Raw genomic sequence first — 14854 nt, forward strand, 5'->3', positions numbered from 1 at the left:
CGTCACGGATGCCTGGGAGTTGATGAGAACCGCGGCGGCTGGGAAGCCCCCAGGCGCCGGGGCGGGGCGGCCGCAGCCCGCTGACCAGCAGGGAGGAGGGGCGCTGAGGTCCCCGGTGGCGTGAGGGCGGGGCCGGGGGCTGGGACCCGCGGGAGGGAGCGGCGCGCCCGCCGCGCTGCCATTGGCCACGAAGCCCTAGCCGGAGGGGGGGAGGAGGCGGCGCTCCATTGGTCGGGCTCCCCGGCCAATCCCCGGAGGCCTGGGGGGACCAGGCTGGGGGCAGAGTGTGCGAAGCTGCGGAGCGGGGAGCGAGCCGGGCAGCCAGCCCCACTCTAGAGTGACCCTGAGCCTCCGCGGGACCCGAGTCCGACCGAACCCTCGAAGCGTCGCCCGCGTACCCCAGCCGCGCCCCGGAGTCTCTCGCGCCGCGCAGAGGAGCGAGCTCGAGCATCTCCCGCGCGGCCGCCGCTGGGACGAGAAGTAGAGACACCGAGGGCGACAGACCCCCCGAGCCCGAGCGCAACCGCTTCCCGTCGTCGGAACCGCCATGACCCACTTCAACAAGGGCCCTTCCTACGGGCTCTCCGCCGAGGTCAAGAACAAGGTGTGCGCGCGAGCGGTCTGGGGTCGATCTGTCGCGGGGAGGGAGGGCTGCGAGCCGCCGCGGAGAGACGTCGGGGCTGCCCGAGAGGTGCGCGCTCCCCAGCTCACGAAGCCGGCTCGCACGCGCTGGCCCTGGCTTTGTTCCCGCGCCGCGGCCCTGGCGGCCGGTGGGTTCCCGGACGCCTGGAGTCCCGCAGCGCCGCGGGGCCCGCTCGAAGGCTGCAGGATGCGCCCCTCGGGGAAGAGGGCGCTCCAGAGTGGTCTTTGGCCCTTAGGCGGGGCCTGGCCTCTCGGCTGGGACTCCGGGAGTTGCCGCCCCCGCCATCCGCCTAGTTCGGGGCTGCTGTGGGACCCTCCGTCTCCTCCCATCCTGGCCCCCTCCTCCCACAAACGAAGTTGGGCGGTTACGTGGCCAAACCGGGCCCCTCATTGTTCCTCTCCTTCTCCATGGGAGGGGACGCTGAGTGTCCCGCCGACCCCTGGGACCCGCGGGCGGAAAGGGAGCCCGTCGGTGGTGCCTCGGTGCCATTGGCTCTGGTGAGGGAAACCTAGACAAAAGCCTGAACGCGCAGCCTGAGAGCCGGCTCAGCTGTTGATGGGAGACTTAGAAATGCAATCATGAGAAGTTTGCAGCACGTTGAATTGTTAGGATCTTTCGGCAGGGTCGCTTTTGTTCGGGGGTTTGTTTGCTGTGGTGGGTTGTATTTTTGGAGTGATCGGAATCTGGCGACGCTGCTTTGCCGAGTACTCATCTCAAGAATGCATCGGGGTTTATCTCTCGGACTTTTGGTCTGGGAAAGAGATGAGAGGCGTCCCCCTCCCCAAATCCTCTTTTTCCTTCCTCCCTGCCTGCATTCCAAGCCCATGACATCAGGGGTTTCGGGGGGCGGGGGGGGACTAGCCAATCCGCGTGGAACTGCGCACAGACCGCTCATTGTCTCCTTTTGCTGTTCCGGCCAAAGCGCCACAAAGGAGGGCTGCTGTGGTTTAATTTCCATTAACCTCCCGGGAGCCGAAGCATGTCAGGATTGTCACCGCGCTGTCCCACCTCTGGTAGAATGCATTGGCATTGTCAGGGCTGTTGATACCCCGAAGCTGCGGGTGTCTGCGGTGCGAAGGGAATCGCGTAGAAGTAATGAAACGCACCGTTGTCAGACCGCTAGCAAGAGCGTGGTTTATTCTCTCCCGCTGTTGTAGCTAGCGCACCCCTTTGTAGTTCATCTAGAAGATTCTAAACAGTCTTTGGAGCAAGGGGCTGATTTTCGTCTGTATTCTAAAACTGGAATCTTCAGGGGCTTAACCTTTATAAAAATGTTTTGTCTGTATTAAAGTTTTCCTAAAGAGGCCGAAAAGTTTGTTTGGAGTACAGCACTCACCAATTGAAAACCTCGTTGCAAAATAGCGGTCCTTCCAAGTTTATAGCCTTAGCTTTAGGAAGCCGAGGGCAGGGCGTTGGCGTGTGAGAGCCGGGTGGCTTGTGCTCCGGCGCGCTTGGCGGCGCACAATTTTTATTCCCTCTGGGATTCTGGCGCCCACTGAGTCTCTTTACCTTTGCATTGTAAATGAGGTCCTGGTGACGTTGGCAGCCCTTCAAGTGACTTGGCTTTTCCTGGTTCTTAGTATCCAAGCTGGTTTTCTTTTTGCTGACTGGCATAATAGCTTCTTCCCTTGTAGTTCTAACTGAGCCAATAACCCCAGGAAGTGCAGAGACTCAGGCTGGATCGCTATTACTGTTAAGTGTTGGAAACAGTAAATCCTCATGGGTTTTTCTTTTCTCTTTTCTTTTTTTTAGAACCCTTGGAAATTTATAAAGGCTGTTGGGATTAAACATCAAGCCCATTTGAAAAAAATAACCCCTTTATTTATGCGGGGCTGTCGTACAGGACCCTTTCATATAAATCCTTTTGATCTCAGCAGCAGAGGTGTCGGCTGAGGTGAGGAGGACCACTGGGATTCCAGCATCATTTTCTGATTAGGATGCTGGGCTCAGGAAGGGTGTGCTTGGCCCAAGGTCACCGAAGAAACTCAGAATATTCTAAGAATTCCAAGGATCGGTGTCTTAGTTTAGCTAAGTACTTAGATATGTTCAACCACAGGACACTGCTGTCTGCCCCTGCCCACCCCTATTTTGGTCATCCACCTGTTACTACTTGACATAGTAATTATTCCTGTCATGGTATTCATCATCTGTCCGGGCTTAGAAACTGAGGCTGCATGCCTGAGCGAGGTGTTGGTTTTTGACTGGGAGAGTAGAGCTGTTGGATAAAGAGTGGACGTACGGAAACATGAACTTTCACATATCATCTTCATTCTCTCCCGCTTCCCCCCATGTATTGTATAATTTACGTGTTGACTAAATATCAGAATTTTATTCTTTTGTGTGTATGGCTGTTTTATCCGCAGGTGTGCCTGTGCACCTTGTACCTACAGTGCCTCTGGAGGCCAGAGGAAGGTTTTGGATCCCTGAGAACTGGAGTTACAGACCACTGTGAGCTACCAAGTGGGTCCTGGGGTCGAACCCAGCTTCTCTGCAAGAGCAACCAGTACTCTTAAGCATTTAGCTAGAATTCCAGTTCATTTTCTTTCTTAAACTACCATTTCATGTCTTGGTAGGTAGTGTGGAGTGGAGTTTGAGTCCAGCAGAGGTAGATTCTAGGTCTTCCCCCACTTTGGCTAGTTCCTGTTTTGGATGATGTGGGCAGGTCCTTTGACATCTGTCTGTTGGAGTCCTGGTTTATGACATGGAAGGTTCAGCTATTTTGTTTCTTGCCACTGTCTGTCCTGCTCTTCTGAGTACTTACTCACTTTTATCAGAAAGCATGGAGCTTATATTTTAGTGGTGAAAGCAGCCCACCAATGAATTGAAGGCATCTTTGATTTTAAATACTTCGAATCGGTAATATTCCAGGGCGGCATCTTTGAAACTAAACCTTGATTTTGTGAGATGCCCACACATAGCAGAACGTGCAAACTTATTTTTAAAAATAGGGCAAGAAAATGTGGAAACCTGGATTCAAAAAAAAAATTAGATCCCTTTAGTATGCATTGTGGATCAAGTGTTTCTTCTTTTTTGAGACAGGGTCTCAGGGAGTTGAGGCTGATCTCGAATTCACTGTGCAGCCAAGAATGATCTTGAACCCCTCCAATTCCTGCTGTCACCTCCCAGTTGAGTGCTGGGATTATAGATATGCACCCAGCATTTCTGGCCTGCCTTTAAATAACAATAAAAGAAAGGAACAACAAAAGGACCAGTAGCTGTGATCTCCAGAATCCTTACTGGCCCTGGAGGTAGGAGTGCTGTTAGGCCCTTGAGGAACAGCCATCCTGTGGCTGTTCAGGTTGAACAGGCTCTGTGAGACTAAAAGGGGAGAAAAAAAGCCAAAACAGTAAGACCAACAGACCCTCTAAGGAGGGACAACGTTTCCTGACAGTTGGGCCTAAACAAATATTGGAGCCAGTAAAAGCTGGCCCTTGGGACAGATGTTGCAGGACCCTTAACAGCTCTCAGGGTAGTGGAGGAAATGAACAGGAGTGGAAAGGGTTGGTACCCCCACCCCTAGTGGCTTACAGCAGTGTTTTCTAGGCAGAGCCTGAGCCTTGAGAATGAGATGGGAACCTGTGATTGGAATGGGTGTTCTCACAGCCTTTTGTTCCCATTGGAAAGTCTGGCTTGAGCAAACTAGCTTCTTAGAGAGTCTTTTTGGTCACTTAGTGGTGGTCCCAAACAGCTAAAAGCCACTTTGGAAGACATTACTAAAAGTTTAAGGCACTTAAAAGTAGATTAAACAGTCCTATCATAAAATGAGGGCCAGGACCCATGACATCCTGGCATTCAGCTGTCTGCCCCATGCCCTTTGAGCAAACAACTGTGTTTCAGAGTTGCCTGAGTCAGGGTATTTCCCAGGTGATTCCAGCATAAATCATCACTGAAGCCAGACTTGGTGGTGCACTCTTTAATCCCAGGTCTTGGAAGGTAGAGGCAGGTGGATTTCTGGTGAGTTTGTGGCCAGCCATGGCTACATAGTGAGACTCTGACTCCAAAATAAGTACATATATAAATAAAAATAATAAAAATCACTTAGGGCAGCATACCAGAATCACTGTAAAAACATGTAACAGGGTTTATCCTTTTTTAAAGTACTGAAGTTAGACAATTTCTCATTAAATACTTGGTGTTGCCTATCTCTGCCCATTAGAGATAAAGATTCCAGGTCTTAGTCAGGGATGCATCTCAAGGTCTATATTAGGTTGTGGCTTGGAACATAAGAGATGCTGTGTAACTGTATACAATCCTTATTATAAGAAATGGAAACTTATCTTGGAAGTTGTAGTAAATATTTATCGATTTAATGAATTTGTCGATCAGGAATTCATTTTGCTGTCTCTAACAGCTGAAAATCAATCTGCCCCCCCCCCCATAAGAGAATTCCGTTGGCAGTTCTGATATTTTTGAAGGGCTTAGATGGTTTTGTTTAGTTGTGTTTGAGACAGGGTCTGACTATGTAGCCCTGGAACTGGCTGTTGTGTAGATTAGGATAGTCTCGAACTCTCAAAGATCAGTCTCACCTGCTTCTGCCTCTCACGTGCTGGATCTTTATAAAGAAGTGTGTTCTAACACTGGCCTTGTGTTGTTTCATAAAGTAACTTGCTCTAGCATTAATAGCACCTTGAAAACTTAACCACTACAACAATTCCATCTTGTTGCTGATTTGGGAAAACTCTTTCATGGACTTTCAGTTAGAGTGAAATGGTAGAGACCCCCCTCTGGAAAGCCTGTTCTGAAGTGAGACACCGGGTAGCCGTCTTTGCTGCTGGAAGGAACTAATTATTGAGGTTTGTCTGCTAGCTCACTTTTCTTTCCCTTACCCCTTCCCCTCATGTCAACCAAAACCAAGAAGATACACTTTGAAAGGACGAGGAGCAGTACCACACCTCTGGATCACTGTCTTTTCATGCTTACCGTCCTGTGGCCTTTCACAGTCTGAGAACGTTATATTGTTAGCCTGCAGTTTCAGATTTCACATACAGGCTGAACAGTGAAAACATTGCTGGTACGTCCAGTAACTAGAGGGGTGTGCATGGTGTGCGCGTGCGTGTATGCATGTATGTGTGTGCGTGTGTGTTTCCTCTGACTGTTTCCCTTCCAGATTAGGACAGGAAGATTAATGAGGTTTTCCTTCCTTTCTTTCTTTTATGTGTATGGGGGTGCTTTGACGGAATGAGCTTTTTTTCCTTCTGTACTCCGTTCCCTGTACACCGTAGCTTAGATGGCTAATACTGTTTGTGACTGTATTTTCCTCTTGTGAAGCACAGTTGGATGGTTTTGTTTGGCTTGTTTCACCATCACTGTAGGCATCTTAACTTCCTTCTCATGATGATGAGAAGGTAGCCGTGTGGAGCTTGTCCTCAGCGTGGGGGCAGGTCCCATGTTCTTCTTGCCATTAACCATATATTGTGTGGCTCTGAACTGTTGATGCCTGCCTTGTGCCCTCCATCCTTTTGGTAAGCATTTCTGGACGTACCTGGGGTGTACGTCAGGTTGTTTGTGGGGACTCACGTCTACTTTTTATAATAAGCAATATAAACATCTTTGGCAAGTTTTCTAAACACACATTTCTGAACACTGAAAGGCCTCTTGGCAATGTCATCTCTGGTTCCTGGCAGTGAAGAATGGGTACCCTGGGTTTGAATCCAGTGTCTTTTTTTGAGATTCACTATGGACTTTGGGCAGATGATTTAACTTGTTTATGTATCACCTGTGCAGAGAAGATGCAATACTCGACTTTACAAGATTTCCGGGAGATATCTGACCTCGATCATTCTTGTCAAGTGTTCAGAATTAGCTCAAAGCCCACACAGCATAGATGATGTCAAGTTTGCTGACTAGGCAAGTATTTTGTTGGCCGGTTTGGTTCAGTTCCGGCTTCTGAGCTGTGTTTGTCGTGCAGATGTTGATACTGTCTCCAGAAGTTGAACTTTCATTTGTATTTGAGGCTTCTGACAGGACAGGACAGGACCAGGTCACCAAGCATCCCTGCTCTGTTTCCTTTTTCATGGGGAATGTGCTGGGGTGTCTGCATCCTTGTTCAGAACTCCCGTAGCATCTTGGGTGATGCCTCTTTCTTCCCTTTGCCCCGCCCTGTCGAAGTCCTGGGTCTTCTGTGCCTTTCTGGCCTGGTTTCTCTGTGTATCTATCTGTCTTCTGAGCAGGAACTGGGAAGTACAGGGAGTGGGTGTGCCCCCTGGGTAGAGCATCTACAATGACAAAGCCAGAGAACTGGGATCAAGAATGTAGCAGAAAGAGGCCCCCTTTTTCCTCTTCCTCTCTGGTCTGTCTGTCTTTTCTCTGTAATCCCAGCTTCCCAGCCTTCCTTGCTACTTAGAGGCTCAGCCTGTGGGTAGGATATGAGCTTCGTCGTTTCGCTTTTCTCCCTCCTTTCTGCTTCATGTGGGAGGAAATCTGAGAAAAAATAATTAGTACCATGTGTAGCGAGTCTCTCTTACTGTTGGTTAATTCAGACATATGATTCTATTTAAAAAGCAACAGCGAGCCACAGGCTGCAGCTCAGCTGGTAGGTTGCTTGCTTAGCGTCCACAAAGCTCATAGCACTCTATAAGCCCAGCATGGTCACAGGAGCCTGTAATCCTGGCACTTGGGAGGTGCAGGCAGGAAGATCAAGAGTTCAAAGCCATCCTTGGCTATATGGTTAGTTTGTTTGAAGACAGCTCGAGGCGCATGAGAAAACTTGTCTTAAAAGGCGGGGGGGAGGGGGGATAATTCACTTGTTAAAGTATTTGTCTTTGCATCCAAGTCTGATTCCCAAGAAGCCATGGGGGACAAAAAGAAACAGCTGGGTATGGTAGCGAGTGGTTGTAATCCCAGCACTGGGGAGGCCGAGACAAGCAGCCTACTCAGCAAGTCCCAGGACAGTAAGGGACCCTGTCTCGGGGGTAGATGGTACTTGAGGAATGGCACCCCAAGTTGTCCCCTGTGTCCTACACATATATTCACATTCCCCTAAAAGAAAAGCTATTATCACGTTATACTTTTCATCATTCATAGAAATTGTATGTACATGACCCTCATCCTGGGAGCTTGTTGAAGTCCATGGCCATTAGCAGCAAAACTGCATCATCAGGCTGTTCTGAGCCTGGGCATTTGCTTCAGGTTTCTGCAGAGAACCTGAATGCTGTGTATTAGGAACTCCCATGACCTCACCCTGATCAGATACACCTAGACATTTTATCTTGCCAGTTAGATTTTCATCTCTAGTGTTCTTCCTCTCCTGGCTCCATCTCTTTGCATTTTTTTTTTCCCTTCTTAGTGGCTAGTGATTCACTTTTAGATAATAATCCTGGAGTTGATTTTCTAGTACCTTCCCAAACACCGGTGGCAAGAGGCTACTTTCTGGAGAGGACAGTAGAGTAGTCTTCTGTCTGAGCTATCTTTGCCGTGTATCTTCTTATGAACTTTTGAACCATGCTGGCGCTACCCCCCCTGAGACTGCAGAGTCTCCTGGCTATTGGAAGCAGAGCTCCTAGCTGGCAGCAGGTTCTAGTGTATCCGTGCGATAAGGTGATACAGGGGGACAGGGATAGTGGCTGCCTCCTCTCCCCAGATGGAGGGGCTCTTCCAGTCTTGCCCAGGTTCATCTCTTAACTCCTGGGGCCCAAGGAGTCCTCTTGGCTCCGCTCTTCTCAGTGTCTTGGGAGTTCAGGCCATCTCCACCGCCTTCTCTCGCTGCTTTTTGATGAGCTAGCCATGAACTGGATAGAGTAGATGAATGGAAGTAGAAAAGGCTTAGACTCTGGGCAGGCCTGGGTCCAGATTCCTGCTTGACACTCAGTCTTTGGATAGGTCATCTCTGCTTTCTTCCTTGCTTATGAGAGCCTCTCCAGCTCTTTAATCTTCGTGTGGTGAATGACATAATTGTGAAGAACGGGAACGGTGCCAGAATGTCAGAGCAAAGCCCTCAAAGAACCCTGTATCCTCGCCCTCATCTCCGTGGCTCCAATCACCCCGATTGTCACTCATACTCCACAAACTGAACTGTGGTCTTTGTATGGATTTCCATGATTTGCTTTCTACTTCCGTACTGGCAGATATTCCTTGAAGTCGCTTGTGTGGGAAAGTACGTAGCTCTGGACCCAGTATTTAAGTGGATATTACATATTCAGAAGTTGTTCGTTTTTAAAATCAGTTTATGGTGTGAAACAGGAAGAATGCCTATTTATTTATTTATTATTTATTTTCATCAACTGAAAGTCAGTACTTGGAAGATAGAGAAGGGAGGATCAGGAATTCACGGCTATTTACACCTACGTAGTAAGTTCTAAGGCCAATCTGAGATTCTGGGCTTCACGAGACCCTGCCTCAAAAACACCATATAGTAGGGCCTGGAGAGATGGCGCCTCCACTAAGAGTGCTTGCTGTACAATCATAAGAATTAGAGTCCAGCTCTTAGTTCCCATGTAACGATCCATTCCTGTAACCCTAGTTCTGGGGAGGGTGGGGACAGGAAGATCTCTGGGGCTTGCTGGCTTCTAGCCTGTTAGGAGAAAACATGAGCCCCGGGTTCAGAGAGAGACCCTGTCTCAGATGGATAGGTGGGGAGTCAGGGAAGAGGGCACCTGGTTGGTGTGAACACAGGTACACACACGTGCACATACACTCACCCAGACCCTCCACATCTAGATAAAGAAATCTCAACAGAAATGACAGCCAGACAAGCACAGGACAACTATGTAAGTGGCCTTCTGGAGGCTCAGGCCACATGTTTTAGCTCTTTACTAGTGTGTGGTGAGTCACCAACATCCCCACTCCCTGTTTCACTGCTCACCCTACCAGACATGGGGACCGGGCGGCGGGGAGGGGTGAGGACACTTCCAATAGAAATTACTTGGTAAGTCATTCTTAAAGTAAGAAGCTTAGGCAGCATCAGAATGAGCCCGTCAAATGGTATCAAGTGCTATCAGCTAATTAATTGTGATGATGTGTAGTCAGCCCTCTGTGGCTGTGAGCCTCACACGTGTGGAGGCAGCCAACTGTGGGCTGAAACTGTCCCCCAAAATGTTTGTGTCTGTACTGAACCTGTCCACAGACCTTCTTACCCATTCTCTGAACAGTGCAGTATGGGAACTATTTACAGAGCATTTGCATTTCTGTTAGGTAATATCAGTGACCTCGAGATGATTTTAAGTATGGAGGGGAGGCGGCTGGAGTTGTAACTTGGTGGCAGAGTGCCTGCTTAGTAGGCAGGAAGCCCTGGGCGCCTTCTCTATTGCTACACACATAAAAAGTCATGGGAGGATGTGCAGAGGTCTCTTGCATGGCCTACTTAAAATACCGTTTCATGCAAGGGGCCTGAGCGTTGGGTGTTTTGGTATTTGTGGTGGGGAGGGAATACCCTGGATCCAGTCCGTGAGGACACCAAGGACAGGTGCTGAATGTGAACAGCCTTCAGTATCCAAGTGGGAATCGCCAACAAAGCAGAGGAGAAGAAGGGAGTCCCTGCAATGTTCGTGAATGAACTTGGGGTGATTCTCAGCAACCGTGAGCAGTGAGGATCTCAAGGTTGCAGTAGAGGAAGCGTTGTGCGTGGGGAGATGCCCCTGCACTTTCCGGACCGTCTCCACTTCAGTCCCAGGCTGGAGCTCAGAAGAAACCAACATCGTTCAAGGGGCACAGAGGAAAGGTGCTGAGGCTGGTGAGGGCAGGTCAGGGCCAGGAGCCCCAGGATGGGCCTTTGCCAAGATGCAGGGGAGGAGAGTCAGAGGTCCAGGAAGGCTGGTCTCATACAGGAGGAGGGCTGGAAACAGGCCCTGGATTGTGCTGTTGAGCCCTTACTGCTAACCTTTTGAGAGACTGTCTTCAGTGGAGCGTTTTTTCCAGGAGGTGGGAGCACCAAGAGAGGAAATGGAGAGATCTGGCCGGACATGAAAGAGAAACAGGTCAGTGCTTGAAGCCAGCATCAGGTTTATTCAAAGGTTTGCTTGTTTCATTCGAGATGGGAGCCTGTGCCCATTGAAGGGCCAGTGAAGGAAAGGCTGGGGGCAGAGTTGGCAGAGGCGGGAAGAGAGTGGAGGACCCTAAAAACAGATGATGTGGACGTCTCTTGAGCCAGTTTATTGCTCTTATGTAGAATGGGGTGTTGCTTTGGCCCTGGCCTGGCCTGAAGCTCCTGAGCTGGTCGCATAGGCCACAGGGAGTGAAGGTGGCTTGGCCTGTGTGTGGGATGTACTGCATTCCTCTGCTTGTCTCAGCTGAGTTCCGCTGGACCCTTTGCTGCCAGGGCACTTGTTCCCTCCACCCATTCCCTTGGCCCTTGGCCTGGAGCGGATGGGAAGTTGGGTTTCCGTTTTGGGTTTTGTGCGTGTGTCTGTCAGATCACCTCTGGGAGACCTTTGTGCTGCGGCAGAACAATGACCATCACCACAGTTCACGAGGACCGACGTTGTTCCTCTTGGTGTATTCAGACTCTGTGACAGTCACATACAGTGTGAGTTGTTGTTACTGTAATCACTATATCCTGGAGACTCATAACCAGGTCCTAGCTGGAAAGAGGAAGCTGTGTTCAAGTTTTATTTATTCATTTATTTATGTGTGTGTGTGTGTGAATGAAGAAACTGAGTCTTGTAACTAATTATCTCCTTTTTTGTCGTGGTGAATGAGAAGCTTGAACTTCAATGTGCGTCTAACCTGTCTCAGTAGCATTTGTGTAGGTTGTGGTGGTGTGCAAGTATGTGACCCTAAGCCGGGCGGTGGTGGCGCACGCCTTTAATCCCAGCACTCGGGAGGCAGAGGCAGGCGGATCTCTGTGAGTTCGAGACCAGCCTGGTCTACAAGAGCTAGTTCCAGGACAGGCTCCAAAACCACAGAGAAACCCTGTCTCGAAAAACCAAAAAAAAAAAAAAAAAAAAAAAAAGTATGTGACCCTAACCCCCAAGTTTATAATTTTTCATATCAAATTAAAAGAAAAATGAACTCAACCTTTTTGAAGGAGAGGCCACTTGTTTTGTTCCTGGCTGCTCAGCCCCAAAATAACCACTCAGAAACTATATTAATTAAATCATTGCTTGGCCCATTAGCTCTAGCTTCTTATTGGCTAACTCTTACATTTTAATTTAACCCATCTCCATTAATCTGGGCATCACCACGAGGTCTTAGCCTATCAGCAAAGTTTCAGCATGTCTGTCTCCAGCAGAGGCTCCATGGCTTCTCTCTGACTTTGCCCTTCTTTCTTCCAGCATTCAGTTTAGTTTTTCCTGCCTAGCTAATAGGTCCAAAGCAGTCCTTTATTAACCAATTGCATTCACAGCTTTTAACTTAGGGACCTACCAAGTCCTTGGGTCTGGGGACTAGGGGCAATGAGGGAATGAAGAAAGAATAGACACATGTACAGAAAAGCCGGAATGGGACTGACTGGGCTCTCTGGAGAAAGTGTGTTCATTATATGCAGTCAAATAGAGGTGGGGTTTTTGCATACAGCTGAACAGGAAAGCGGGGTTATTATATGAAGATAAAAAAGGAGCCATGATTATTAAATATAGCTGAGCAAAGAGACAGATTTAGCTGATCTTGGTAGGAGTGCCTCTGCGGGGGACCTGTCCTCAGGCTGTAAACGTGGCACAGGGGAGCCGTGGTGGGTATTCTCTGTAAACGCTATCAACATTTGCACTCCAGACCAGAAAAGGGCTTTGCTCCTGAGCCTCACCTGGCCAGCTCATGTCAACAGCACATGCTCACTCAGGACTTCCCTCCCTCAAGGTCACTTCCTATGCCATTTCATGAGGCACAGGGGAGCTTTTTGTTAAGGGGGAAATGGGAAGTTCCGTCCTGTTAGTCAGTGGAAACTTCATGTCCTCTAATTTTCATGGTGGGAGAAGGCTGTGCTTTTCTGCCCATGTAAGACCTTTGTGGGGTTCCCTAGCCAGTCTGCAACTTGCCTTTATTACTGATGGTTGCCTTCTACCTGTCCTAAGACATTTGTGGGGTTCCCTAGCCAACGTGCAGCCTGCATTTATTGCTGACAGTTGCCTCCTACCTGTGCTGATCATCCAGCTCAGAAGTGGATAGGGAGCCACATGGCTCTTGGTAACTCGTGGGTGATGGGATGCTCACCCAGGAGGAGGACTTCCGAGGTACCAAGGAGCTTCCGGTTGCTCTGCTTTGGGGACTGTGATGGTGAGGTGGGTTTTGTGAATTCCTCAAATCACAGTAGATCTTGAGTTGCATCCTCTACGACAAACTTGAAGTTATCCCGTGTGGAGTAAATACATACACACCCCAGAGCTGCAGAAGTCACTGCAGCCAACACAGACCACATGGATTTCAGCGCCGCCCGTGTGTGGGCTCAAAAGGTTTTTGGAGGCAGCCACAGTCCCGAATCTACGCAGCAGCAAAGAGCTGACCGCAGCGGGTGCTGCTGTGGGGATGCATGCGTGCTCCAGTCGTGCAAATGCAAACTTGAGAAGTAGGCTGGTTTTCATCCACTGCAGCTTCGGCTGGGACCCCGTGTCAGCAAGATCTCCGTCGGTCTCTCAAATTGACAAGGAAGCCCTTTATCAGAATCTTCTCCAGCTGCCTTTCTTGCAAGTAGGCTTCCTGCTTACACTTCGCTGGTACTAATAAGGTATTTTTCCATTTGGCTTCTAGGTCATTTCCTTGGGATTTCTGTTTATTTATCCTGGGTCTAACCTCCATGTGCCTCGGAATAAATTGGCTCTCTCTCCTGTAAAACTTTCAGTTAATGTTCAGATCATGGCTGTCCTCTCCCATAAACTTCCGCCCCTTCTAGGGTGTGTATAGTCACTTCTGGCTGCCCAGTTTTTCAGAATAGACTGTGTATGATTGATAAATTAATTGAACATTGATTCATTGAGACAGGCTAACTTCCAACCTGTAATCCTACCTCTGTCTTCTAAATGCTGGGCCACTTGCTTGCCTGTATCTATTTTTTTTTAATTTTTCACCACCCAATTTGGTCTTTCTAGACCAGTGGTTCTCAATGTTCCTGATGCTGCGACCCTTTAATACATTTCCTCATGTTGTGACCGCCAACCAGAGAATTATTTTTGTTGCTACTTCATAACTGTGATCTTGCTACTGTTATGAATTGTAATGTAAAAATTGGTGTTTTCTGATGGCCTCAGACAATCTTTATGAAAGGGTCATTCACTCCTCCAAAGGGGTTGTGACCCACAGATTGAGAATCACTGGAGCCCGATGATCCGTTTGTCGTATCCCCTTTTAGAATGTATCTGGATTGCCGTGTTGGCACGATGTGGTTTCACCAGGGTACAGTTAAGTGATTGCCCAGTACCTGGTGACTGCTCCTGCTGACCTTCCAGAACTACGACACACAGCGACTATGTCCCTAGCAGGCCATCTAGGATTACTAGATCGGCTGATGAAGTGACGCCTGTGGTGACCGCAGCAGCATTCAGATGCAGATGTCCTTCAAAACAAGATAGACCTTTGACTCTGAGGCCTTAGGCTGGGGACATGATCCATAGATGAATGTCCACCGATGAAGTATTGGTCTTACCTCATGGAGACCTGGGCAGCTGTTCTTGCTGTGACTTTGACCCTTGCTGGCTGCTGGTGATGTCTACCCTCCCACTTGCCAAGTGCTTGCATACACTCACCTGAAGTCCCAAGTCCCCTCCAAGACAGCCATCCTCTCCTACCAGTAAAAGAGACCCTTGTTAGTGGGGTGGGAGTCAGAAGTGGGCAGACCTGGCTCCAGGATTCTATTCACAGTTGCTCACCAAGTGAGATGTTTCCATCCTCATTAACTGAAGTTTTTGAGTTTCAGCGTGTTTGGGGAAGCCAGCTTCCATACTTGTGCCCCCACCCCCTTGTGTGTGCACGTGTCCCCCTTCCCATTTAGGGTTGCACTTGCAAAGCCTACTTTTACCTATGTATAGTCTACATCTGAGAATCTAAAGATTATTTTTCTAGACAGAGAAGCCAGAGTTGACTTTGTTTTTTGCTTTTCCTTCTGTCTGTCGTACTGTTTATTGGATTAGGCACCAGTTGGTGTTTTTTTTTTTTAAAAATATTTATTTATTTATTTGTTTGTTTATTTATTTATTTATTATGTATACAATATTCTGTCTGTGTGTATGTCTGCAGGCCAGAAGAGGGCACCAGACCTCATTACAGATGGTTGTGAGCCACCATGTGGTTGCTGGGAATTGAACTCAGGACCTTTGGAAGAGCAGGCAATGCTCTTAACCACTGAGCCAA

General features: G+C 48.8%; 1 protein-coding gene across 1 annotated transcript in view; it reads left to right on the top strand.

Moving 5' to 3' along the window:
- The first annotated feature begins 254 nt into the window (after positions 1-254).
- The window catches only part of Cnn3 (calponin 3), a 30897-nt gene continuing 16297 nt past the window's right edge, over positions 255-14854 (top strand). Inside the window, exon 1 of the mRNA XM_057794197.1 lies at positions 255-604. Within this exon, the coding sequence (XP_057650180.1) occupies positions 548-604 (57 nt within the window). The 5' untranslated portion in view covers positions 255-547. The remainder of the gene's footprint in view (positions 605-14854) is intronic.

This window comes from Chionomys nivalis, chromosome 18 (genome assembly GCF_950005125.1).
Source record: "Chionomys nivalis chromosome 18, mChiNiv1.1, whole genome shotgun sequence".
Classification (NCBI taxonomy): Eukaryota; Metazoa; Chordata; class Mammalia; order Rodentia; family Cricetidae; genus Chionomys; species Chionomys nivalis.